General features: G+C 39.4%; 1 protein-coding gene across 1 annotated transcript in view; it reads left to right on the top strand.

Annotated features, from left to right (window-relative positions):
- The first annotated feature begins 3,561 nt into the window (after positions 1 to 3,561).
- Positions 3,562 to 27,184, top strand: part of CLCN2 (chloride voltage-gated channel 2) — a 2,181,634-nt gene continuing 2,158,011 nt past the window's right edge. Inside the window, 3 exon segments of the mRNA XM_044070805.1 lie at positions 3,562 to 4,003; positions 4,172 to 4,419; positions 20,815 to 20,983. Of these exon segments, the coding sequence (XP_043926740.1) occupies positions 3,562 to 4,003; positions 4,172 to 4,419; positions 20,815 to 20,983 (859 nt within the window).

Raw genomic sequence — 27,184 nt, forward strand, 5'->3', positions numbered from 1 at the left:
GCCAAGGCTATCTGTAGGATCTAGGGAAGTAAAATCATTTTTATTAACTGTAGTCTATCTTCAAATATTAATATTATTTTGTTCCATTTTTCCACAGAGATTTTAACTGTATTTATATTGTTGTAGTTTTTTTAGACTAATTCATTATTATCCTTACATAACTCAATTCCTAGATATTTTAAGGTAGATTCTTGTTTCCCTATGATGTGATCCCCCTTAGTCTGTAGTTCTGATTTTATTTAAAAATAAACATTTTTATTTTAATTTATTGAAATGGAGTCCTGAAGTCATGTGAAATTTGTCAGTTAATATATCCAATTCTTCTAATGTCTCTTTTGTATTAATGTTAGTAATATGTCATCAGCAAATAGCATTACTTTAGAATTGTATTGTTCATAAACATCTATTCCTTTGATTTTTATACTGTCATGAATTGAATCTGCCAATATTTTAATAGCCAGAGCAAATAGAATCGCTGACATGGGACATCCTGTTTAGTGCCTTTTGTTATATGTATAGATTCAGAGGTAAAATGACCTACACTGACATACGCTAAATTATTTGTACACATATTTTTTAGGAGATGAACAAATGATGCAGTAAATTCAAATAGCATTAGGATTTTGAATAAATAATCCCAATTTAGGGAATCAAAGGCTTTCTCTATATCTAAGCCATTTATGGGTGTTTTTTTTATTTTCTTTATTAACATAATCTATAAGAGGAATTATCCTTTTAATATTGTCATGGGTGTGTCTATGATATATAAATCCAGTTTGATCATTATTTATTGTTTTGGATAGTGGTATTTTCATTATGTTAGTTAATATTGTCATAAATATCTTATAGTCATTATTTAATAATGATATAGGTCTATATGAGATACAGAGGTTTGGGGATTTGTTTTCTATTAGGATTGGTGTGATTAAGGAATAAGGAGTTTTATGGAAGAGGGATAGTATCTTTGAAGGAAAAGTTTACATATTTCCATAACTATGCTATCTATACCTGGAGCTTTATTATTTTTACCCTCTTTTATTGTATCTGTAATTTCTTTGTAAGATATTGGTGCTTGCAGATCTAGTTTTAATTTTTCTCGTATTTTTTTATATTAAAACATTTTTCATCTCGATTTAGTTGATCGATATGTGTATTTTCTTTTTGAAGATGTTCCATATAGTGATTTCTATAGGCATCAAGAATGTAATCTATATCAGAGACATGTTTCCCTTTCTTTTCATGGAAGATTCTTTTAATGGTATTAGCTTTTGACTACATTTTGATTCTTGTGGATAAATTATGTAGATATTTGGGAGAAGTGGCCAAGGTATTAATTTTTAGTTTTTGTAAAGCTAAACTAGTTTTGTGTTAGAATTTCATTGTATTTATACTTGTATTTATGTTTGATACTTCTACTTTCTAGTACATCTCCAAATGATTTTGATTTTTTTTCAGCTTCTACTGACAAAAGTTTGGATTGTAAATCTAATAATTCAGAATCCCATTCTCTGATTTTTTATACCAAGTTAGGGTTTTACCATATATGCATTTTTGATACATATTCTATGGATATTATTGGTGACAAGTTGGATGCTCTTTTAGAGAATATCTCTGAATATGACAAGAGACTTGCAAATGTTAAAGCCAAGAAGATTCAAAGGGATAAATCTGACTTTGCAAAAGGCAATGTTTTCTTTTGGTCCAGAGAGAGACCAGTAATTCATCCATCTTCACAACATGTCATAGAAAGTGGGCGGATGCTTGAGACTTATCGCACAACTGACTCAGGACCTGTGCACTCACAGCAGCCATCTCACAGTACCATTGTTACAGGGAGTGTATCAAGTTTGATGTCTGAACCGAGTACTAATAGCAGTACTACAATCAACGTAGTGAATAATACAGATACTATTGTAACTGCCCCTATAAACAATGAAGCTTCTGTTAGACAGAAACAAGCACTTACACCTCAAAACAATTCTCTGAGAAATATGAATGTTTCAGCTGTATCCAATACAGCTGAAGCACCTTTTTTATTGAAGGATCCGCTACAGATACGAGGCAGAACCAGGAATTGGTACACGAATCCCAGGATTCGGCGCCTCCAGAGTGAAGAAGATGTATCTAGAAACGGAAAGAGAATGAAGTAGACCTTGTGATTAATATTTCATCTGCTAAGCTGACTAGAACACTAGTTTTAAACAAAGGGCTAAAATTTGTTCCAGCTCAAAGAGCTGTCTTGACTGATGTTTTATGTGACCTTAAGATGTTTGGTAGAACCCTTACCCTTAAAACTATATTTAAAAACAATACAGGGAATGAAAATATTTTTAAAAAACCAAGCACGTTTGTACCTCCTACTAATCCTACTGTAGAGTTGTTTATAGACGTATGTGAAAAGCAGTTAAGACAGAAATTTACTGGTAGACAGAATGATTGTTTTTTCAGTATGACATACCTTGAAAGGCAGGCCCTATTTGAGTTAAAAAATATGAAGAGCATTGAGTTAAGACCAGCCGACAAAGACAGAGGCATAGTTTTGTTGGATAAGGATATGTATCTATCTGATATGATGGAATTATTGGGAGAGACTGACACATATATTTCTTTGTCAGCAGTGGTACTGAAAGGAATCATTGAAAAAGTGGAATTTTTGATTTTTGACCTTCTATTGACTGGTTTAATTTCAGAACCATTCTTTGTTTATTTTAAGGTGGAAAATCCCACTATCCCCATTATCCCCATATTATATGGCCTCCCTAAAATACATAAAAGTCTATCAAAACCACCAATGAGACCTATAATATCCAGTAGAGGCTGGATTACTGAACCTTTGTCAATTTTTGTAGAAAATAATTTACATGTGGTTTTAGACAAATGCAAGACCGTATTAAGAGATACGGAAGATTTTTTGTCTCAGCTAAGTAATTATGTTGATGTTATTGCAGGACCATGCTTCTTTGTTACCTTAGATATCGCCTCTCTTTTCACCGTCATACTGAATGATTGGGAGGTAGAGAATGTTAGACATACTACTCATATACTACTCACACATAATACATCTACATCTACTGACAAAGTTCACCCTCTCTGTACCCTCTTTGAAATTATTTTGGAGAACAATGCTTTTGTTTTCAATGATGACTTCTATTTGCAAAAAGTTGGTGTGGCTATAGGCACAGCTTGTGCAAATAGCTATGCCAGCCTAACGTTGGTTAATTGGGAAAATCAGTACATTCTATCCAATGACAGGTTTGACACTTTGATTAGATGGTATACGCACTTTGTGGACAATGTTTCTTTGCTGTGGCAGGGCCCTGAAGAATCCTTGCTTGAATTCTTTCAGTATATAAATGGAGTGAACACTTTTTTGAAGGTTACCTATAAATATTCCTGTACTCTTGTAGAGTTCTTAGATGTACAGATCAGTAGGGATGCCCTATATTCAATGTCCATGAGTGTTTATAAGAAAAGTGTCAGAAGAAATAACATTCTACACAATAATAGCATGCATCCTAATCATACCAACCTAAATGTGCTTCGGGGGCAAATTTCCATATCATGCGTCTACATAATGATGATGCACAGTTAGAAAAGGCAGTTATCCTATTCAAGGAAGAATTTATAAACAGAGGATACAGGAGAGAAGTCATTGAAACACAAATACTTGAAGCCTGGAATGAGAGGGAAGGCAGGTGTAAACCATATTTTAGTATCAATCACAGTTCTACATCTGCACAGACTCCTGAACCAGTTGTTGATCAGAGTCGAACCCCTATGAATGTTGGCAACAAGCTTAGGATGCCTTTGACCTATGCTAGCAACATCAGCATGGTGTGTGATATTATCAGTGCCAATGTGGATATTCTTCTAAATATACATGATCTACAAGGAGTGATTGGAAATAAGCCTGATTTTACATTTAGGAACAACAAATCTCTGAAAAATCAACTTTGTTATAGACCATTGAATCTTCCTAGCTATGCCCAATCTGACAGAAAGGGTACCTACACCTGTAGAAGGTATATGGCTTGTATATGCATAAATACTGGGGGTCATTTCCTTCACCCCCAACTTGGTTTCAATATTGACACTAGTTTTTATGCGGATTGTCAGACCAAGAATCTGGTATACTTTTGTTTCTGCATTACTTGTTTTTCCTACTATGTAGGTAAGACAAATAGGGCTTTCAAGGATAGGATCCTTGAAAATTTGAGGGACATTAGAAATGTGAAAGTATCCAGTGCTTTAGCTATGCATGTTAATGAGACGGGCCCCATTCATAAGTTCAAGTTTTTCGCTTTAGAGTTAGTGCATGCCAATATTCGAGGTGGTGATCTGTTAAACAAGACTGAATCCATAGAACAGAAATGGATTATTCAGCTACAAGCTGACAACCCCCCGGGCTTGAACAGCAAGGTATCAATAAAACTTTTCCTTAAAGCAAGAGCTCTGAAACATCATTAGCATGATAACATCAATTTTTTATCATGATGTTCCATGACTATATTTATGTCTCTCAATTATGCATTTGTAGCATATGCATGTCGCACAGTTTCACACATCATTCTATTCTTATTTTTGTTAACTGTACATTTAGTATCAGGCAGCTTTTACTAATACTATGTAATAGCTGTACTAGTTCAACCACTTCTGTCTTGAGACTTTCAACAGATCGATTGCTTTTGTTTTCTTATTATTGTCTATGCTGATATAGCAAGGAATCAGCAGGATTTTTTTAGACATTTTACTATGAGTTGCTGCTTTAATAAATGCTGCTACTTATTTGTATAATAACCTGTTTTTATGCATGTATATGTATTGTGTTTTTAAGGCTGCAATAGTTTGATAGTGTTTAACATTGTGGATGTGAGCTGCTTTCAACTGTCAGCACTAAGCAAGTCTGTTTTGCACTACAGTATGCATCTTAAATGCACTGACCTTTCCCTTCCTTCCAGACTTGTACTTGATTGGCTGCTGCAACATTTAAATAGTCATCTGTTACACTGTGTTTAACATGGTCTGATGAAGCGGAGTTTGTTATCCGTGAAAGCGCTTACCTGTTTGTACTTTTTAGAATAAAAGAATCAACAAAACAAAGCAAAGGTCGTATTTGCCGTGTTTGGAACCTCTGTGGTTGTTTTTGCTGCTACTGTTCTTTTCCTTTGTGGTTACTTTATCAGAAACGAGGTCTCTGTTGTATCTCATACTTCATGGGTCGGTACAGATTATATGAAAGCCAGGGTGGGAGTGTGGGGGAGATGGTAGTAATAAAGAAGCTGCTGTTGATATGCTATCTGGTGCTTGAATATGCTGAGTTTGGCCTGGGTTTGGGTGAATTTCACCATTACGTTTTATGGGTACAGCAATGTGATGGTACAGCTAGAGGTAATTTTGCTTGATGTTATGTTTAATACCCAATTTGTGAATAAATGGCTGTTGCTTTAGATAATTGTGCTTAGACAGTAGGATGTACGAATGCTGATACAGCTAGGGTGTGGTTGAGCGATGATGTTCAAAAGTATTTTGCTTGGAGGACACAATATAAGACTTTTTTTTTTTTTTTTGGGAATTGTGAGGGTGGTGGATGCTGGTAGGATGTTAAGTGTGCAAGTAGGAGGAAAGGTACTCCTGTGAATAATTGTAGACAAAACATGTTATTTCTGAACTGTAAGAACAGAGGGTTTTGAAGGCTAGAGGATTAGGATGTAGTTACACCCTCCGTACTTCTTATCTTATTTGGGGAAGTTGAAGTTGTAATTTACAATAACAGTATTGAGTCTGAAACCTTAAAAGTGATTTTGAGATGTGTGGGTGTTTGAGTATTAATGTGAGTATTATTGATATATGGATATTGATAACAATGAGGATGAATATAGGTAGTGAGAGGGTCTGTTAACCATGTAGAATAAGTATTGACAAAGAAAGTAAGCAAAGCACAGTTTGCTGATTTAATTCTGTATAAATGTAGAGAGATTGAGGGCAGAGGGATGCAAGCAGAATAGTGAGATGAGGGGGAAGGCTGAGAGATATAGAGAAAAAGATGAGAGATAAATATATATCTGATTTTAGAATATCATTGGGATGAATGAAAGAGGAAATTTTGCTAATGAATGTCTTAGAAGTATTGTTGGGAAAGAGTCTGAGTAGGTCTGGATATAGTGCAAAGCATTATGTGAGTGAGAAAGGCTGTACGGAATGATGCTAAATGTTAGATGGAAGTCGGGAATAGGTGAATAGAAATGGGAATGATTCTATGATAGCAGTAAAGTTATTTGGCAAGGTATAGGGAGTAGGTGCCACAGGTGATAGGTGTAGACGAGTGGTGTATTATTAGAGTAAGGTGGGCTGGGTTGGAATTGGAGGTAGGGTAGGAGAATGAAGCAAAGTGTAGCAGAACTCCTATTTGAGGGACAGGGACCAGTGTAATGTCCATGAGTTATAAAAGGAAAGAAAAAGTGAAAAACACTGCAGTACTGAATATTTTATGAAGGTGATAAATGTAGAAATGAGGGAGAGCTTATGCCTAGAAATCGAGAAAGGATAACAGTGAAGTCAGTATGTTAGAGAAGATGGGCTACCATAGCCAAGGTGTGACACTGAATAAGAAAAACAAAACTCAGCATTTACAGAATGTTACATTATTAATGCTTAAATAGACAATGTAAACCTCATTAAAGTACAGAATTGTATGTACGCAAATAGCACAGTTCACCACACCACTCTAGGATGTTACTGGAATGTAATGGACTAGTAATCAGCAAGTACAAAAAGAGGGGGATTACATTTGTATCTAGGAGAGCCCTAGTGGTTAGTGTTAACAGAACAAGAGGGGGAAAGTGTGGATGAGCTGAAGAAGGCTATTAGTAGACAAGCAGGAAGAAATTCAGTAGGAAAAGAAAATTGAGAAGGCAGTGATCTTAAAGAGAGTAGCTACAGTTAATAAATAAGAAACGGAACATTTATGAGATTCCTGACTGTGGTAATAACAGTAGTTTTGAAGGAAGGGAAGAACCTTCTTCTAACCTTCTTATGTGGACATGTTCATAGGTTCATAGGTAGGTACTAGGCTATCTGCCCGAGGACATTTATAAGCATAGCCAGTGTGTGTCGGCTTTCGCCTCCCCATTGATTAATTAACTGATCCTCTGTCAAGCAGAGCCAATGAAGTGATCCCAGGGGTATATTGTGTTTCAGTCCTAAACAATGATTACAAGTTTTTCTATGATTATTTTAGCCATTAGACTATCTAGGTTGGTACCAGGATTAATAATTTTAGATCAAGTTGGGTTTGTGGAATGGAGGAGTTACAATTAGTTATAATATGCTCAAAGGAAGGGAATTTCATTGGCCATAATTTGAGTTGAAGCTAAAAAGCCATTTGGTAGGACTGATTGGGGTGTATTTATTTGTAGTAATGATAAAAAGAAAGTTTCTAGAGAAGTTTATGCCATTAATAATGGAAATGTATTAGGAATCCAAGACCCAAATGATATTGACAATGATGTCAGAGGAATTTGTGTCAGCTAGGGAACTAAGCATGGTTACCCAGTGTCCTTTTTGTTATTTTCACTATATATATAACCATTCTCTGTAGCAATGAGAAATTCTACAGTTTAAGGTGCATGAATAGGGACAGATGCAGTCAAAAATTGCTCTGTTATGAATGGTGTACTGCTAACATCGATAGATTAAAACGGATATCCAGGTGCTCTTTAATATGGTAAAGGATTTTGAAAAAATATCAGGGTATGAAATAAATATAAACAACACAAAAGATCTAGGACTTGATTTTATATCAGCCTGTGAAATGGTAAATCATTACTGTATTTTGTGGGGACATCAGAGACCTAAATATTTGGAGATATGATAGAGATGTCCTGTGAGGAAGTATTAGTTAAAATCTTTGAATGAGTCAAAAATGGAAAACAGTTTTAATGTTGTATAAAAGAGTACAAGTACTTCATTGGCATCTTCCTCCTCATTTCTACCTGAGCGGTCTCAGATGGGGTCAACTCATTAAGTTTGAGTTGGATGGTGACATTTCTTTGGGTAGGTGATAAATCACATGTTTCTTGGGAAGAGATGTGTCAAGAGAGTGAGGCGGACTGTTAGTGGCAGGTATTACACAGTATCCATTTTCACCTGCATTACACAATATAACTGAGCTGTGCAGCTCATGTCACCTTTTATACTGTGTGTCAAACATGTACTTGTCTAGCTTAGATGTAAAGAGATGGTAAAGGTTTTCTTTAATTGCAGAATGGTATTTACTAAAAGCATTTTGAGGTTTGCAGAAAGAACGTATGGCTGAAAACAAGAATTACTGAAAATATTTATCCATGTGAAACATGGGTATTGAAACCAGTATGCATTACTGACTGGGAGAGCCAAAGAGAGATAAACGCATACATTTATGAGCATGAAGAGAGAAATGGGGGGAGAGCGAGAGAAGCCAAGAGCTTCATTGTTGTGTATAAATTATTCAGAATTAGTTTTTTTCCTAATGTGAAATACAAAGGTGTTTCCAGCTCCTGCAGAGAGTGCAGCAATTAAGTTTGGAAAATCACTTGGTTCAGGATAGCCCAGGAGAAGTGGCCATAATTAATAACATGAACAAAGGAATTAATACAAGGACAAGAGGTTGGTAGGATGATATTGATATATGGAGTGCTGCATATTAAAAAGTATGCAACACCCTTAAAAGTTATGTTAGGATGAGAACAATTGCAAGATAGGTAGTGGGGTCAGAGACGTGAGGGCTAGTTGTATGCCATACTTGGAGTAGCTAATAATTCATGGGCAACTTGTAACTTTAATCTGGAAACTTCTGCACACATATTTTACATGCCAAAGAGGCTATCAGTGATGTTTCAGCAGTTGACCAGTTGTGTTGGATGTCTTTAAGGGATATAAGGGGTAGACAGAGTAAATTTTCTGGGTATGTATGAATCTAGAGAATTTTATAAGGGAAGTTCAGAGGTTACTAACTGATTTGTTTGGGGAATATATTAGCCGTAGCTTCTGGCTCCTTGTCTTAGAGGCATTGGAAGAAAAGGAGCTTCCAGTACATAGTTCCAGTCTATAGTGGATAATAATGGTGTTGGGAGAGACTGGAATTCCCAAAGTGAACCCAAAATAAAGGAATTGATATTATTAGTGGATAAATTGAGGTAATTTATGGAGCAGTTGGTAGTTTAGGGAAAAAGCCAAGAGTTAACTGGTTGCCATGGTTGCAGTAATTGGACAAATGGACTTAAGAGCTGGGTTCATGGATAGGTTCCCCACTTCTCATATCATTTGGAAAGATACAGATTGAAAATACAGAAGATATACAGTAATTTGGGCCAATAATTCTAACTGTGAAACATTTAAAAAGGAAATAAGACAGTCTGAATTGTTCCAATCCAGACTAAATTTGGAGGGAATTCTATACTTAGTTGATTTAATTTGTTAAAACAATTCTGCTTGTATTTGGAATGTGGACATTTCATATTGTATATTGATTTCATATGTTGAAATATTCACTAATTTGTGACAACGTTGATGGATCAATACTGTGGAGTGCTAAAGACAAAATAAGGAGCTACCTGGATAATATGGATGTGTTCAGAAAGATTGCTGTTTATAGGTTCATAGGTAGGTACTAGGCTATTGGCCCAAGGGCCTAAGTAAGCCTAGCCAACAAGGTTCCCTGGCTTACGCCACCCAAGAAAGTTAATTTCCTGTGCCCCTGTCGAGCAGAGCCACAGAAGTGACCCCCGGGGTGTATTTCCTATTTCCCATCCACTCATCAAGATTTTTCTTGAAGAGTGCTAATGAGGAACTTTGCTTGACATAGATGGGTAGCTTGTTCCAGAGTATAGGAAGTCTGTGGGACAGGAATTTATCCCCCCACTAGGTGTAGCATGTCCAACAGCTCTGAGTTTAACATAGTTTTATATGCTAGGCAGAGATTTCCTTTGGAGTAGGTGATATGCTACAGAGTAAAGCTGGAGTTTTTGAGACGGTCAGTGTAGGGCATCTGTTTGAGGCCAGTAATTCTCTTTGTGAGGTACTTCTGTGGCCTTTCCCAGCTGCTGCAGATATCTTGTGAGGTACATTCCAAAAGAGGTGTTGTACTCTGTAATGGGTCTAATGAACGCTGAGTAGAGGGGAACATTGACTTCTTTTTACCTGGATGAGAACGCTTTTGTGATGAGGTGTGCCACATAGAAGGATTTCCTGACTCCTGTGGCGATGTGATTATCAAAGTAGAGACTACTGTCCACCTGAGTCCCAAGGACTCTTATCACACATTCGGCATTAAGTAGACTGCCGTTTATGTGGTAGCTCATGGGTGCAGAGTTTTTACCAAAGGGGATGATAATGCACTTTTTAGCATTGAGCTTGAGGCCATGCCTCGGACACCAGGCATCTGTCTTAGTGAGGCCCTTCTGTAGGATGTCCACATCATTTGGGGACTTAATTATGGCTCCTAGTTTGCAGTCATCTGTGAACTTCATTAGCCAGAGTTGTTCTGTGTTAGCCTGTACTTCAGAGAAGTAGATACCAAACAGGAGAAGTCCTAGGACTGAACCCTTGGGTACTCCACTTGTCACTGGTTTGATGTCAGATTTGGAGTGTGCAACTTTTACAGTGTGGGTTCTGTCAGTGAGCCACTTGGCAACCCAAGTTGTGACATAGGGATTTATACCTAGTTTACTGAGTTTAGCTATAATTCCAGAATGGGGGATGGTGTTGAAAGCCTTGGCGAGGTCAAGATAGGCTGTGTGAACCACCTTACCCTCGTCTATGGCTTTGGTGACTTCCTCAGAGAAGTTGATTAGGTTCAGAAGGCATGATCTGGCTTTCACAAACCCGAACTGGGTGGGGTCCAGAGATTGGAGGTTACCAATGTCTTTGCTTACGAGTTCCATGATGATACGTTCCATGGCCTTGCAGACCAAGCTCATTAGGCTAATAGGGCAATAGTTCCCAGGATCAGTGGTGGCTCCCCCTTTGTGGAGTGGGATAACTGTTGCTGTGCACCATTCAGTGGGCACAAAGCCTGATGTGAGACTATGATTGAACATGGTGCTTAGGTGGGGAACCAGTTCATTCTAAAGTTCATGTAAAACGCAGCCTGGGATGTTGTGTGGTGCCATGGATGCTGTGTTTTTGGTTTTAGAGAGTGCAGCTTTTACCTGTATAGATGTGATTACAGGGACTCTGCATTCTTCCTATATAGATATGGGCCTTTTAGGGGGTGAGAGGGAAATAAAGTTAGCACTGAACCTGTCTGCCAGGATGTTGGCAATATCAGTTGGTGCTGTAATTTTCATGCCATTGTGCTGTAACTCGGAGCAGATCTGGGTGTTGCCATTGAGATTCTTGACATAGCTATAGACTGCTTTGTGGTTTCCCTTAAAATCAGTGGCAATTTTGTTTTTGTAGCTAGCTTTGCAGGATCTTATAAGAGATCTCAGCTTCTTACTGAGGTTGACCAGGGAGCTCCTCCACTCATGGGATTTTACTCTCTTTTGCAACAGTTTCTTCCTTCTGTTGTAGAGTTTGTTTATGGCAGGGGACCACCAGATTGGCTTTCTTTTTTTTGAAGGATAGCATCTTGGTTCTGTTTGGGATAGTATGATTCATGCACTTGTGTAAGTGCTTATAGAGTGCATTTGTGTAGGATTCAGCAGTCATAACTGTATTGTCCATCTGCATGGGTGTCATGAAGTTCACCACTTCTGTGTTAAGAAGCATGAAGTTGGCTTTGGAGAAATTTTTTACCATATTTTCCTTAATGGTGGGTGGGGACGGGATGTGGATATCTAGGATGATTAGTTTATGGTCAGATCTGACCAATGAGGAGTTGACTTTAGGTGTGGAACACCGGTCACTCATGTTGGTAATGACTAGGTCTAGGATTTTGTTTCCTCTGGTAGGGGTGTGGATAAGTTGATCCAGGGCACTGGAATTTATGAATTCCAGAAAGTTTTGAGCAAAGAAGTTGTTACATGAGTAGTTTTCCCAGTTAATGGTGGGGTAGTTGAAATAGCCCATTATTAGGGTGTTTGATTGAACCCTAATATTTTCCAGTATATCAAGAAAAGAGGAGTGAGAATCCTGGTGTATGGTGGGAGATCTGTAGCAAGCTACAATTTGGATTGCAGTTTTGCCCAGAGTTAGTTGTACTTGGATAACTTTGGATGCATTATGCTGCGCAACTAGCCTGGAGGTATGAAAATCCTTAATGAATATGGACACATCACCGGCTTTGGTGTTCTGGTCCAGGTTAGATGACTGAAAAGTGTGGTATGAGCTATAGCCTAGTAATGCAGGGGTGCTCTCTGGAGCCTTGAACTAGGTCTCAGTCACTGCACAGATATCAATGTTCTCCATTTTAAGGAGTGCCTCGAGTGAGTGCATTTTGAGATTTAGACTTCTAGCATTGAGTAGCACTACCCTCAGTTTTTTCCTTGCCTGTTCCTGTTACAGTGGTGAATTTGTCATTTGAACCTTGCCTAAAAAAAGGCACTATGGGGCAGCAAGAGCCTTAGCTAGTATCCGGAATCCCAGGGGCAACAGATGCAGGCCATCTCTGGCAAAGCATCATGGCCTGTCGACCATGTCGTCCCAGGCAGATACTGGATCCCCGTAGAATGACACCAGAAGCTTAGCCAATTGTTGAAGTCAATCATTTTGTCCTTGTACTGCGGTATCATTCTGGGCGATGGCAGGATGCTACTCAGGGCTAGGGTCATACCTGCCTAGGCTACAAGATCAGAGAGCTCTTCCATGTCTCTTTTCATGTAGTCCAGGGAGGTGCACTTCAGGCCGTTCACACCAACATGGACAATGACAGAGTCATATTTGTACTTGTGGAGTGACCTGAGTGCGTGGGTTATATGGCAGATTTTGGCACCCGACAGGCAGCTGACAGTAACCTTCTCCTTGTTTAGCCTGGTGAGTGGGACATCAGTGTGCCTGACTGTAGAGTCATGTATAACTAGTGTGCTGGGTACGTTGTTTTGCCTTATGGGCTGTGGTTTATTGGCATACAGAGTCTGTGGGTCGTGTCATTTTGGTTGTGCTGGGGGGGGGGGTGGAGGTTGCTTGCGTTTCTGCTTTGGAAGTCTCTGTTGCTTGAACAGATTATTATTATTGAGAGCCTCCGTGAATGTTTTTGTGTTTCTGTGTGGGGATTTTGGTCATGTAGTTTTAGTGGGACTATGTGATGAGTGTGGTGTGGTACAAGTGTTTACTTTCTCCTCTTGACCGTCAAGTTCAGTCTTGGTTGGAGAGAGCTTTACCTCCATTTGGCTAGATAAGTGCATCTCTCACAGGTTGTTTGTGGTGTTGGGTGGTAGGAGGAGAGGGTTGTCTGTGTACATGATGCAATTGCTACATTTCCCCAAGATGCCCAAATTCATCAGATAGACAGGAGAGAACACTGGAAGCCGACCCTTGGACATGCCTGAATAAAAAACTACTTTCCTCTAGATAAATGAGGAAAGTGAGTATAAGAGCTGTTTTTCTCTAAGAAGTGAGGAAAGTAAGTACAAAAACTGTTTTCCTCTAGGTAAAGAGGAAGGTTAAGTGCTGTAGTAATTTGTAGCTTATTTAGCACTAACAACAAGTTCTGAACAAGTCGTCTTCTTCTTTCAGCTGCTCCCATTAGGGGTCGCCACAGCAGATCAACTGTTTCCATTTCCTCCTGTCCTCTGCATCTTGCTCTGTCACACCAACCACCTGCATATCCTCTCTCACCACATCCATAAACCTTATCTTAGGCCTTCCTCTTTTCCTGTTACCTGGAGCTTCATCCTTAGCATCTTTTTCCCAATATACTCTGCATCCCTCCTCAGCACATGTCCAAACCAACATAATTTTGCCTCTCTGGCTTTGTCTCCAAACCTTCCAACCTGGGCTGACTCTCTAATATACTTATTCCAAATCCTGTTCATCCTCATCACACCCAGTGCAAATCTTACCATCTTCAACTCTGCCACGTCAAGCTCTGATTCCTGCCTTTTTGTCAATGCCACTGTCTCCAACCCGTATAACATAGCTGGTCTCACTACCCTTTTGTAGACCTTCCCTTTCATTCTTACTGGTACCCGTCTGTCACAAATTACTCCTGACACTCTTCTCCACCCACTCCATCCTGCCTGTACTCTCTTCTTCACCTCTCTTCCACACTCACCATTACTCCGAACTGTTGATCCCAAGTACTTAAACTCATTCACCTTCGCCACCTCTACTCCCTGCATCCCCACCATTCCTCTGTCCTTCTTCTCATTCACACACACATATTCTGTCTTAGTCCTGCTGACCTTCATTCCTCTTCTCTTTAGAGCATATCTCCACCTCTCCAGGGTCTCCTCCACCTGTTCCCTAATCTCACTACAGATCACAATGTCATCTGCAAACATCATAGTCCACGGGGACTCCTGTCTGATCTCGTCTGTCAACCTGTCCATCACCATTGCAAATAAGAAAGGGCTCAGAGCTGATCCTTGATGTAATCCCACCTCCACCTTAAACGCATCCGTCACTCCCACCACAGACCTCACCGCTGTCACACTACCCTCGTACATATCTTGTACCACTCTTACATACTTCTCTGACACTCCCGACTTCCTCATACAATACCACAACTCCTCTCTAGGCACCCTCTCATATGCTTTCTCTAAGTCCACAAAGACACAATGCAACTCCTTCTGACCTTCTCTGTACTTCTCCATCAACACTCTCAGAGCAAACATCGCATCTGTAGTGCTCTTTCCTGACATGAAACCATACTGCTGATTACTAATCATCATCTCCCTTTTTAACCTAGCTTCCACTACTCTTTCCCATAACTTCATGCTGTGACTGATCAGTTTAATCCCTCTGTAGTTACTACAGCTCTGCACATCACCCTTATTCTTAAAAATCGGTACCAAAACACTTTTTCTCCATTCCTCAGGCATCCTCTCACTTTCCAAGATTTCATTAAACAATCTAGTTAAAAACTCCACTGCCATTTCACCTAAACACCTCCATGCTTCCATAGGTATGTCATCTGGGCCAACAACCTTTCCATTCTTCATCCTCTTCATAGCTATCCTTACTTCCTCCTTGCTAATCCACTGCACTTCATGATTCACTATCCGCACATCATCCAACCTTCTCTCCCTCATTCTCTTCATTCATCAACCCCTCAAAGTACTCTTTCCATCTGCTCAACACACTCTCCTCGCTTGTGAGTACGTTTCCCTCATTATCCTTTATCACCCTTACCTGTTGCACATCTTTACTAGCTTGGTCCCTCTGTCTAGTCAATTGGTACAGGTCCTTTTCTCCCTCCTTAGTGTCCAACCTTTTATACAACTCTTCATATGCCTTCTCCTTAGCCTTCCCCACCTCTCTCTTTGCCATGTACCTCATCTCCTTATACTCATGTCTACTTTCTTCATCTCTTTGACAATCCCACTTCTTCTTCGCCAACCTCTTTCTCTGTATACTCTCCTGTACTTCTTCATTCCACCACCAGGTCTCCTTGTCCTCCTTCCTCTTTCCAGATGTCACACCAAGCACCCTTCAAGCCATCTCTTACTAGCTCTGCTGTAGTTACCCAGCTATTCAGTAACTCTTCACTGCCACCCAGTGCCTGTCTTAACTCTTCCCTAAACATCACCTCACAATTACCCTTTTTCATTTCCCACCATTTGATCCTTGGTGCTGCCCTCACACTCATCCTCCTCTTCTTGATCACCAATGTCATCCTACAAACCACAATCCTATGCTGCCTAACTACACTTTCCCCTGCCAACACTTTACAGTCTCCTTCAGATTGGCCCTTCTACATAAGATATAATCCACCTGTGTGCATCTTCCTCCACTCTTGTATGTCACCCTATGCTCCTCCCTCTTGTTAAAATACATATTCATCATAGTCATGTCCATCCTTTTTGCAAAATCCACTACCATCTGACCTTCTGCATTCCTTTGTTTAACACCATACCTACCCATCACTTCCTCGTCCCCTCTGTTCCCTTCACCAACATGCCCATTGAAATCTGCTCCAATCACCAGTCTCTCACTCTTGGGTACAGTCATCACCACTTCAACTCACTCCAAAATTTTTCTTTCTCATCCATCGCACACCCAACTTGTGGAGCATATGCACTAACAACATTCATCATTACACCATCAATTTCCAGCTTCATAAACATCACTCTATCCGACACTCTTTTCACCTCCAAAACACTCTTAGCATACTCTTCCTTCAGGATAATGCCTACACCATTTCTCCTCCCATCCACACCATGATAAGTGCTGAGCAAGAATAAGCAATTTCAAGTGCTAAAAACTAAGAATCTGTACCTGGATCTTGTGGTAGATAGGCTACCTAGTGCTTACCACTTTCACTGATAAGCTAAAGGCTTCCCTCCAGCACAGAAAGGCTTGGGTGGCTCGGAAGCTTACAAACAGTCCTGGATACAGCACATCTGTATCTGGACTAGACTAGTTACAGGAAAGGTGGGAAACAAGCGCAGATGTGGGCTTTTAAATCAGAAAGTTAAAGAGATGGAAAAACTGCCCAAACGGCCAATAAACTACAATTTCTGGGCCAGAAACCACTCTTGTGGTAGATAGGCTACCTAGTGCTTACCACTCCCACAGATAAGCTAGAAGGCTTCCCTCCAACACAGAAAGGCTTGGGGGGCTCAGAAGCTTACAAACAGGCCTAGTTACAGCAAATCTGGACTAGACAGGAAAGGCAGGAAACGAGCTTAGAATTTTTTTTTTTGGAAAGTGGAAATTGCGAAAAGAGAAACAGAAGACAATTCAAAATTAAGGACCTAAGTGGCTTGCCCTTCACAAATGTTCTCTCTGTAGTAGGTAGAATAAGCTTGTGACACTAGACTGGAATAGAGCTGGGATAGAGCTGAACAGATGGGAGTGGTAGGCGTGTCTGAAATCAAAATATGATCTCACTGTACTCGGTTGAGTGAGCAAATGAGATCGACCCAGGAGGAGTGTTCAAACACAAATTTACAGGAGGGATGGGCAATTCCAAAGCCACCAAGATTAATACCAGAACAAGAACAGGGAGGGTGGGCAAGAAACTAACTGCAGAGAGAGAGAGAGAGATACCACAGTATTCTATGAAACAATTCAACAAAAAAATAAATAACTGCAGAGAGACACAGACCACAATATTCAAAGAAACAACTAAATAGACAGAAAAATAAAATGCAGTACAATCTTTAACACTGCAAGTTTGTACTTAACTCAGCTAGTAATGCAGTTGATTGTAGGTATGTAGCAGAAGCCAAACAACTCAGATATTGAGGAGTAATAAATTCAGAGATATGTGATTAACACTTATAAATATAGAGAAACCCTCCAGGCTAAGCGTTTAGCACTGAATATCAATGAAGTGAAACACAATAGCCCCCACTAACTGCAGAGAGAGAGACCACAGTATTCTATGAAACAAATAGAAAAATAAATAACTACAGAGAGATACAGACCACAATATTCAATGAATGTTAAGCAACTATTTTTTTTTATAATGACTTTCAGCACAGTGGTTCAGGAAACTGAAAGTAGAAAAGGTTGTTGCCAAGCTTAAAGAGCCCGTAATGAGTAAAATAACCAGAGATCCTGTAGAGGTATTAGAAATATTTCAGAAATTTTATGAAAGCCTGTATAAAACAGAGAAATGTAGAAATTAAGAAACAGTGCAAATAGAAAATTTTATGGAAGAATTAAAGATGCCATTTATTAATAGTTAGGATAGGAGGAGATGAGATAAAAATGGTGTTGTATAACCAATCTACCGGAAAGTCTCCAGGAATAGATGGTATTCCTGTGGAAGTTTTGAAGCTAGGAGGGAGGTAAGTCATCTGGAAGGTTTTGTTTATTGGTATTTTAGGAGGAGGAGAAGCACCAACATCCTGGAAAACTGTGGTTGCTTTAATACCTAAAATGGTAAAGACCCATCAGATCCAGCTTTATGCAGACCATTTCAATTTTAAACCATAATTATGAAGTGTTTATGCCTGTAGTGTCTTAACAAATGGCAACAGTGATGCCAAAATTGATAGGTATGGATCATTGTGGTTTTGTGGAGAGGAGGCAAACATTTGACAACATTAATAGAACAATGATGATCCAGACAGAAGCAGAATGTAAGAAAATGCCATTGTTATTGTTGAGTCTTAATTTACAGAAAACATTCAGCAAAGTAAGCTGCGATTTTGAGTAGGACAGTGGAAGCATTTGCATTCTCTGACATAATAATAAGGTTAATCAGGAGGATATATGATGGACTGGAGGTGAAAATTAAAGTGGGGGTTCTCTCTGATAATTTCTGTTTGGATAAGAGGGAGCTGGCAGGGATGTCCTCTTTCCCTTTTGTTATTTGTATTATGTATAGAAGCATTAGCAAAGAAAATAATGGACTCTGGATATTATTGATATGGTAATCAAGAATAGTTGACTTTGTGGACAGGTGGTATTACTGTATACTTGTTAAAACTAGAAAAGGACATTTCAGTGTTGTGTAACATTCTGAGACAGTTTCAAGTCTTTTTCGAATACAGCATTAATGAAGATAAAACAAAGGAAATGGCTGTAAACTATGCACCCACACAAAGATTAGTTCTACAGTTCTCATATTTATTGGGACATGATAAAATGAAGTACTTAGTAGTGTGGTTTAAAAGGATTCTGTTATGGCAGCTAAGGGTGTATGAGAAGAGACTAAAGAAAAGGTAACGCAAAAACTGAGTAAGTGGATACTTTGTTTTATTGATAGGATAGCAAGATAGAAGCTGTTAATCTGTTTTAGCCCATTTAGTTTTATAATACACAGGTCAAGCTTATTTTTATAAACTACCGAAGTTGTAGATGGATAGCAACTAATAGAGAGTTGAAGGATTTTTATCTGGGAGGAGAATAGGGCAAGAATCAAGTGGGATATGTTGATCCTTCCAATAGAACAGAGTAGTTTTAGTTTGGCATTACCTGATTTGAAGGAGTATTTCAGAGCTGCACAGTTAAGGCTGCTATACATAGCAGAAGCAGAAACCTATAATTAAAAGTGGAAAGAGGTGATGATGAAATAGGGGGAAGCGCAAGAAACAAGGAGAGACTAGGATTTTGGATGCAGATCCTTAAGCAGAATAACAGTAATCATGTAGAATATTATAGTCATAAATTAGCAGAAAGTATTCTAAGAACTAAGATAAAAGGAGAATGGCGAAAGGAGATTCTGCTGATAGGGATGACTGCAATTAGAGGTACAGAGAACAGGCAAGAGGGGTTGGAATTTATTAGAGAAAACTGGCAAAGGAATTAAGGTATTGTGAGCAAATAAGTAGAGAGGGAAAGGTAATAGAATGGGAAGAAGCCACAAATAAATTTGGACTACAGGCTTGAGATTACCTTGCCTATCTAGGATTGATATCATAGTATTGGCAAAGAGAAAGGAATAGGGGGGGTCCTAAGTGAAAGACCAGCACTGGTAAAGGTTTTAGTAGAATCTTGAATAGAAGCTGCTGTTTAAAAAGGAATAATTACTAGGGTATGTAAAACATTGCACGATAATTATAAGACTAAATCAGAGGAGGTTAGATAGGATTGGGAAAACAGACTGGATAAACAATTCATAAAGAAACAGTAGGGGATATATGTATAACTCCCAAATATGCAACAAAGTCTAGAAGATTTAGGATATTTTTTGCTTGGAAGTTTCATAGGTATTCTTATACCCAAAGCAGACTCCGAAGAATTTTTACTCGGGTAGACCGCAAATATTGAAGGTGTGATGAGGAAGAAAGAGGTAATTGGCTACATGTTTTTGGGAAGTGTAATGAGTTGACAGACTTTAAAAATTCCCTGCTGACTACTCTATTAGAAATACTGGATAAGCAAATTGGTATAACTAAGGAGATTATTTTTTGAGCTGTGATACAAACTCAGAATTGCCTAGACATAGTAAGGCTTTGCTGAGTTTAATACTGAACGCTGCCAAAAAAGCAGTCACTAGAAAATGGAAATCAAAGTCTAAGCCAACCATACTAGAATTAGTGAATATGGAAACAAAGAAAAGAACTGGAAGTGGGATATTTAGAGAAGAGCAGGAGCAAATTACATAGAACAAAATTTGGATTTATAGGATCAGTACATGTAGAATAATGTTTTGGAGGAATGAGGTTTAAGGGAAGGCAGAAATTGAATGAGCTATGTAATGTTCGATTGACAATGACTGAATAGAAAACTGTGTGATGTATAGTATTTGCAACTGAAAATATGCCACTATGGTTTGTTTATATAAATGCATGATTGCCTATATGAAAAGTGAAAATTCAATAAAGATGTTTCTTGTTTAAAAAAAAAGTTGATGAATCAATAAGATTTGATTTGTTACATAAATACAATTAATTAACCAAGCTAAAGAACATGGTATTTAAATTGTACTGGAGACAAATTCAGTACTCAAATTAGCTATGGATGTCATGATTGGATGTGTTGTAAGAAATTAATAATTCAACAAAATACATTAAATAGTTTTAAATGGAAGGTATTCATTGTGCTTCAACACAAAAGCTGTGTTGTGCTGTAAAACAAGTGCACAGGAATTTTCTTTCTAAATATACATTCACTAAGAATGTTAATTCATTTTGGAGTTTGTTCATTAGTATTACCAACACCTGCTATCATAAGTTTTAAAATAGTCATTGATGCAGTTTTCTAGCTTTAGTATTGATTCATGTGGTAGTGCATTATCATTTCCATTAGAACTGACTTTATAAATGGTTAATATGACAGTTCATGAGAGACTCACCCTTATTTATCTGTTTTGCAGTTTGTCTTGTCAGGTGTCAGAAGTTCTTCATTTCGAAGGTTGGGGAGGACTGGATATTCCTAATACTACTTGGTCTTTTGATGGCACTGGTGAGCTGGGTCATGGACTTCACTATTGCAGTGTGTTTACAAGGTGAGGCAGTATGGCTAAAACAATTTTCTTACACAGTATACTCTGTCTGCTAGTGAGTATGGTTCTTTCTAATGCTGTTAGTGGGTAACAGTACGCAGTAAGTAAGCCAGAGACAAGTCCTAATAACTGTAGTACAAGGAGCACATGCTGAGTAGGTGAGCTAACTAATGGAACAGTGCATGTACACATATACAAAAACTGGTAATTTCTGTAACATGATCAGATTTTGTGAATTGTATAATGACAATGAAAAAAATTGCATTCTGTGATTTGGGCATTCATTTACCAGGGAGAGCAGGAAAAGAGTAACACTTAGTAATATCCCTTTTCAGCCATGTTTAAATGTAAGGTGACACTTGTAACATTTACTGAGTAGCATTCATACATTTCAGGATAGGTACTATAAGGAACTTGCTTTTGAAGGCAAGTATTTGACTGCATTTCCTGCCATCACTCAGGGCTTAGATAAATTCCTTTTAAAAAACACTTTTACCATATTGCTTAGGTATCCAAGATGTCCTTCGTTATCATTGTTGCAGTAATCTTTATACTTGGGATATCATTCCAAGAATAGCCAAACATCCAGCCACCATAACAAAGCCTTTGCACCTTCCAGAATCATATGTCATGCATATGTCCTTCGCTCAAGGCATATGGTATATATGTGATATAGGGACACCTAATCCTCAGACATTCTTTGATGCCAGTCTGTTACTTCTGAATTCAGCCTTCTAACAAGCCTTCTACAGATAAGTGCTCTGTTGTGGTTCCTTCCTTTCTTTTTTCCCCCTTACAGTTTGTTTTCGTGGCATCCATGAAGGGAAGATGTGTGTGTGGGAGTCTCCTCATAAGGACAGGCATGAGAAGTGCCTTCTTTACTAAGGTGCTATGCACGGCCTTACTCAGTGTGATAATCTCTCTGGCATTTGTCCCTAAGATGCTCTACAGTTGTTTGTCTTCCCTTTCATTTTATCTGGAAAGCCAGTGTCTAACGTTATTGACACAACATTCCATGGCTGAATCCACCCTTCTGGAAGTGCATCTGCCTCTTAAGAAAAAAGTTACAAAAAAACAAAACAAAAGCATGTACTGAATCTGCTGCTATCCAGCCTCCACCAGACATCTCCTGTGGGCTCAGTGAAGAACATGAGGACCGGCCAGTGCTAACACCAATTCCCTTTGCCACAAACCAGTTGGAGACTGACAGGGAGCTGCCTACTTGCACATCTGCTAAGGCTGTACATATGTCTTGTACAGATGTAGAGGAGGAACCACAGCTAATTGTATCTGAAGGGCCTAAGGTGATTCCATGAATTGTAGTTGGGGAAGAGGTGCCTGATGCCCTCATTGAATCCAGCCAGAGGTCTGACCCTTCTACACTTGTCAAGGCAGCTGTTCCTTTAAAAAACACAGAAATCCAGATGTATGTACTGTAGCTAAGATCCTCACAAGAGTGGTAGGACTTTACTCAAGGATTGTTTAATGCCCTCATGGTTCTGAAACCCCTTGAGGGATTGTCTGTCCCTGCTACTGCTGCTCCCTGATCATCTGCCCCCATCTATGATACTTAGGGATTTTTACTTTTCTGATGAAGAGTTGGACTCGTGTGAAAAATCCTTAGCATATTCCTGAAAAATACACTCCCCTTTGGTTTTGGAGTCTAGCAATGAAAATTCTTTGTCCCCTAACTCTCATTTTGAGGCATTATCATGTCAGGACATGGTTATCTTTATGATGGAACATTTTAAGTGGGATTGCTCCCAGGTATCAAAGGTTCAAAAGACGTATTATGAACTTTTACAAATGGACTCACCCAGACCTTCTGCATTTCCTCCAGTATTAGCTGGCCCTGTTGGACACATTTACAGCAGTTGTTCAGGCTCCTGACTCTCAACCTCAGGCCCCTAAGAAGTCTGACAGATTTTATTAATGTATCTGAGGATCATAAGTACTTGTATAAAAGTCCATCATCCGATCCTGCTGGTGATTCCATGTCTGCAGTCAAGCCATTCAAGCTGTTTTCCTCTTCCAAGCTTCTGCCTTCTGACAAGGACAGCCATGCTATGGAGAGAGATGGGAAAATGTTTACTTCTGCTACCTTGTCTTTCAGGGACATTAATTATCAGACCCACATAACTAGGTAATCCTGGCTGTTCTCTCCCAGTGGAGGGGGGGGGGGTGCTGACATGCATGATAAAAAGAGTAAGTCATCTTTTCTCTCTCTTCTAAGTTCTGCCTGTTAGGTAGCTTGCTATTCCATTAAATATGATGCAGCAGAGATGGGTTTGGCATAATTGTTAAGGTCTTCTCATAAACACAGGTTACAGGGTTTCATTCTGACCTTGGGTTATTGGCAAGGCTTAAAATGGCCATTCAGGGCAGTTAACATAGTACTCTCCTATGAGATGGGTTTGGCATAAACACAGCTGATGCTTCCACTAGGGCAGTTGCACCTTTTTCTGTCCTATGGAGGTATTTGTGGTTGTACCTGCAAGTTTTACACAATGACATTAAGGCCAAACTTTTAGATTCTCCCTTAGACAACCTGAAACTTTTTGCACTGCTGCTGCAGAATTGTTTAAAGTCCTGCATGATAAGGGCAGGTTTATGCAGGACCTAAACTCTAGAAGAACTATCTTTTGAAATCTTCTTTTGTTCTTAAACAGCCTTGCCAACCTGCTAGAAGTAGAGTGAGTTTCTAAGCAGAGTTTCCCAGATAAACCTACACACAATTCTAGAGGCCAAAAGCTTTCTTTTCCTGACAAGTCTGCCTGTATCAGACATCCAGCCCCACTACTCCCAACCAGATTCTGCTGTCCCTCAGGCTAACCCTTTCCTTCCCTTATTGACAACAGATAACCACAGATGTCTGGGTTCTCTCCATAATCCAACATAGTTATTTTATGATTTGGATATCCTTTCCCCCGTTTTATGGTCTCTCAACCCCTTCTGCTTGGCAGCTTCCTCATTTTCCTCTGGTCCTGCTGGATTTGGTGGAACAGGGAACTGTACAACCTGTTCCCTTGCCTCAGCAGGATACAGGTTTTTATTCCAGAATGTTTCTGCTTCCCAGGAAGAAGGGGTTGTGGAGCCACAGTCTAGTCCTGTCCTGTCTCAACACCTTTCTTAAGGTGCCTTCCTTCAAGATGTTTTCTCTTCATACCCTTTTCCTTGTTTTACTTCTCCAGGCTTTTCGGGTTTTCATGGATTTGAAGGATACTTACCTTCGTATTCCTATTCATACTTTCTGCAGACTTCAGGGAATCCATATATTCCCTTATCTGGACAATCTTCTGATTCAAGTCCCCCTTCAGAATCTATACTTCACTATGTTTCTCCTGCATATTTCCAGTTCTTCCTGCAAGAGAATTTCTCCGAGCCCCGGGGTTCATGTCATCCACCATTTCCATGGTTTCTTTTACCAAAATCCACATGAGGAAGTTTTAATGGTATCTCAAGACTCTTTCACTCCAGCTCTGTCATCCTCTGGAGATTCCAATCCGTCGTTTACCATGATTCAAACTCAAACTTTGCTAGTGGATTCAACAGATCTCCTTAAATCCAGGACTGCTTTTTCAGGTTCTTCTGCCTACTCAAGAGATGCACATGGATGTTTCTGACTGAGGTTGGGGAGCTACCTCCAAAAACCTGAAACTTCAAGGTCTTTTATCCCATCAACAGATGTCAGTCCACATCAGTGTCAAAGAGATGAGGGTTCTGATCATAGCTGTTCAGGCTTTTCACTCCTTTTTTGGTTCCAAGTCCTCTAAAAGTTTTTTTTTTTTTTTTTTTTTTTTTTTTTTTTTTTACAGAGAGTAAATAGTCATGTGGAACATCAACAAGCAGGGGTCACAAAGTCTTATCTTCTTTTCAGGCTGGCTGTTTAGGCTTGTGATTTTGCAGCCTACCATCTCTTGGTACTTCAGGTGATGTACAATCTAGTGGCAGACTCTCTGAGCAGGTTTAGGACACATGCAAACAAATGGATGCTTCGCAGAGAGGTGTTTCTGGAAATTATTCATTAGTGGGGAGCTCCTCAAGTAGATCTTTTTGCCTTCTCTGTGAACAGCCAACTTCCTAAGTTCTGTTCCAGAGTTCCAAGTGCACTGCCTAGGAAAATTAATGCAGTGCCTTTTTCTTGGAAGGGAATGTCCCTTTATGCCTATTCCTCCTCTTCATCTGCTTCCCGGTGTATTGCACAAGATCATGTGGGGCACACCCAAAATCTTGCTGGGGACTTCCTTTTGGTCAAGGCAGTACTGCTTCCCCTTATCTTTTCACATGACTAGGGGCAATCATCACAAGTTACCTCACAGGACGGATCCTTCTCACACAAGACGAGGAGTCTCCCATTCACCCCTCTGGTGTGATAAAGTTTTGATTCCTTTTAGATACCACTTTTCTGAGGATGTGCTTCAGGTTTCTCAGTAGGCCAGAAATCACACTACTAGAAAATCTAGTGTGGCTAAATGGAAAAGATTTTCTATTTGGTGTCTCTGGCCTGACTAGGTCCCTTCTTCTGTGGGGTCCCTATGATCCTTTCTTATTTGTGTGAATTGCTTACTGCTGGTTTGGCATATTCTTCTGTTAAATTTCACTTGTCAGATTTCTGCTTGTCTGCATCTGAGTCTATTTCTAGTTTTGAAGTGAAACAATTACAAAAATGCATTCTTCATGTTAGACCTCAAGAAAGCCTATTCCTCCTTCCTGGGACCGTTATTTTGTTTTTGAAGAACTGACTCCGTTCCAGTCTGAGCCTGCCTTTTTTTTCTTGCAGCATTGTACCTGGAAGAGTGCATTGTTGCTGGCTCCTACTTCTGCCAAGAGGGTTTCTGAACTCCAAGCTCTCATGGCATTTTCTCTTGTGTGGGTTATCACAAAGACGAGTGTCTCTTCATACTTATCCTTTTATGCCTAAGGTGCTTCATGATTTGTCTTTAAATCAGTTTAGTCATCTTCCATCCTTTTTTCCTTCTCCACAATCTGCTAGTGAGAAGATACTACATACCCTGGATTTGTATACACAGATCAGATATTACTTGGATAAGACAAAATGCATCAGAAAATCTAAGGAGGAAATTGGGTTTGGCAATGTTTAAAGAAACAGTCTCCTCCTGTATCACTATGGCCATTTCTTTGTCATGGTTTTCATGTAAGCAATGTTTGTCTGTGGTTTGTTCTCATTCTACCAGGGTAGTAGTCTTTTCTGGTGTTTTTTTTCAAGGGTCTAGATATTAGATCCCTCTTGGAAGCCGCTGCTTGGTCTTCTGTTTACCAAACATTGTAAGTTAGATGTCATTTCTAGGGCCAGGGTAGGTTTTGCCACAGGTATCCTACATTGGTTTGTGGAGGGCTGTTCTCTGCCTTAATCCTCCCATACTTGCAATAGGGAGAGTACAAAAGCTACTGTTGTAAAGACTACTGCAACACTGATAAAGCAGGACGTAGTAGATTTGTGTAAGATCTTACCATAACAGTGGAAATCCTGCTTCTGACTGCTGCAGTATGTGGTCCATCCCTCCTGTCCCCTTCTCTTTTAATTGTTGCCATACTGCTGGCCGAGGGGTTTTCTCTTACATCCTTGTCTGCATCTGTTTCCCTTCCTGGTTGGGCATGTTATTGTTTCTCTGGGGTTGCTCTGGTTCTCCTGGGGCACTTCAGTCATACGTCATATATGTACCTTCTGCCTTGCATTTGACTTACTAGCTTAGAACTCCAGGAATGTGTAAAGGCTTTGCTATGCTGGCCGGACATTAAGCTAACTTCAGCAGGATATTGAAGTGTAAAGAATACTGCAGCAGTGAGAAGTAGGACATCTGCTGTTATGGTAAGATCTTCCACAGCCGTACTTTTTTTTTTTGCCAGAGCCATAGCTGACTCATTTGGCACCTTGTACTGTTCCCTAATCCGCCGCTCACAAAAAAAGGGATCTCTTCAGGATTTAAAAAAACACACACTATAAACACTTCATGCTGTTAAAACCTGTTGCACACCACTTTTTACATTTGTAACAAGCAAATTTCTACAATTTAAACCCTATAAGAAGTGCTAAAATGCCACAGTCCAAACTGCAAAAGTAGCATTGACATTCATTTCCATACCGACATTCAGAAATGCCGGTATGGAAATGAATGCAGTTACTGCCCAATGAACATCTACTGATCGTGCCCCCTAACACCTAGCGTCAAGGCGGCAACCTTT

Source organism: Protopterus annectens, chromosome 4.part1 (assembly GCF_019279795.1).
Source record: "Protopterus annectens isolate FY-2018-M chromosome 4.part1, PAN1.0, whole genome shotgun sequence".
Classification (NCBI taxonomy): domain Eukaryota; kingdom Metazoa; phylum Chordata; order Ceratodontiformes; family Protopteridae; genus Protopterus; species Protopterus annectens.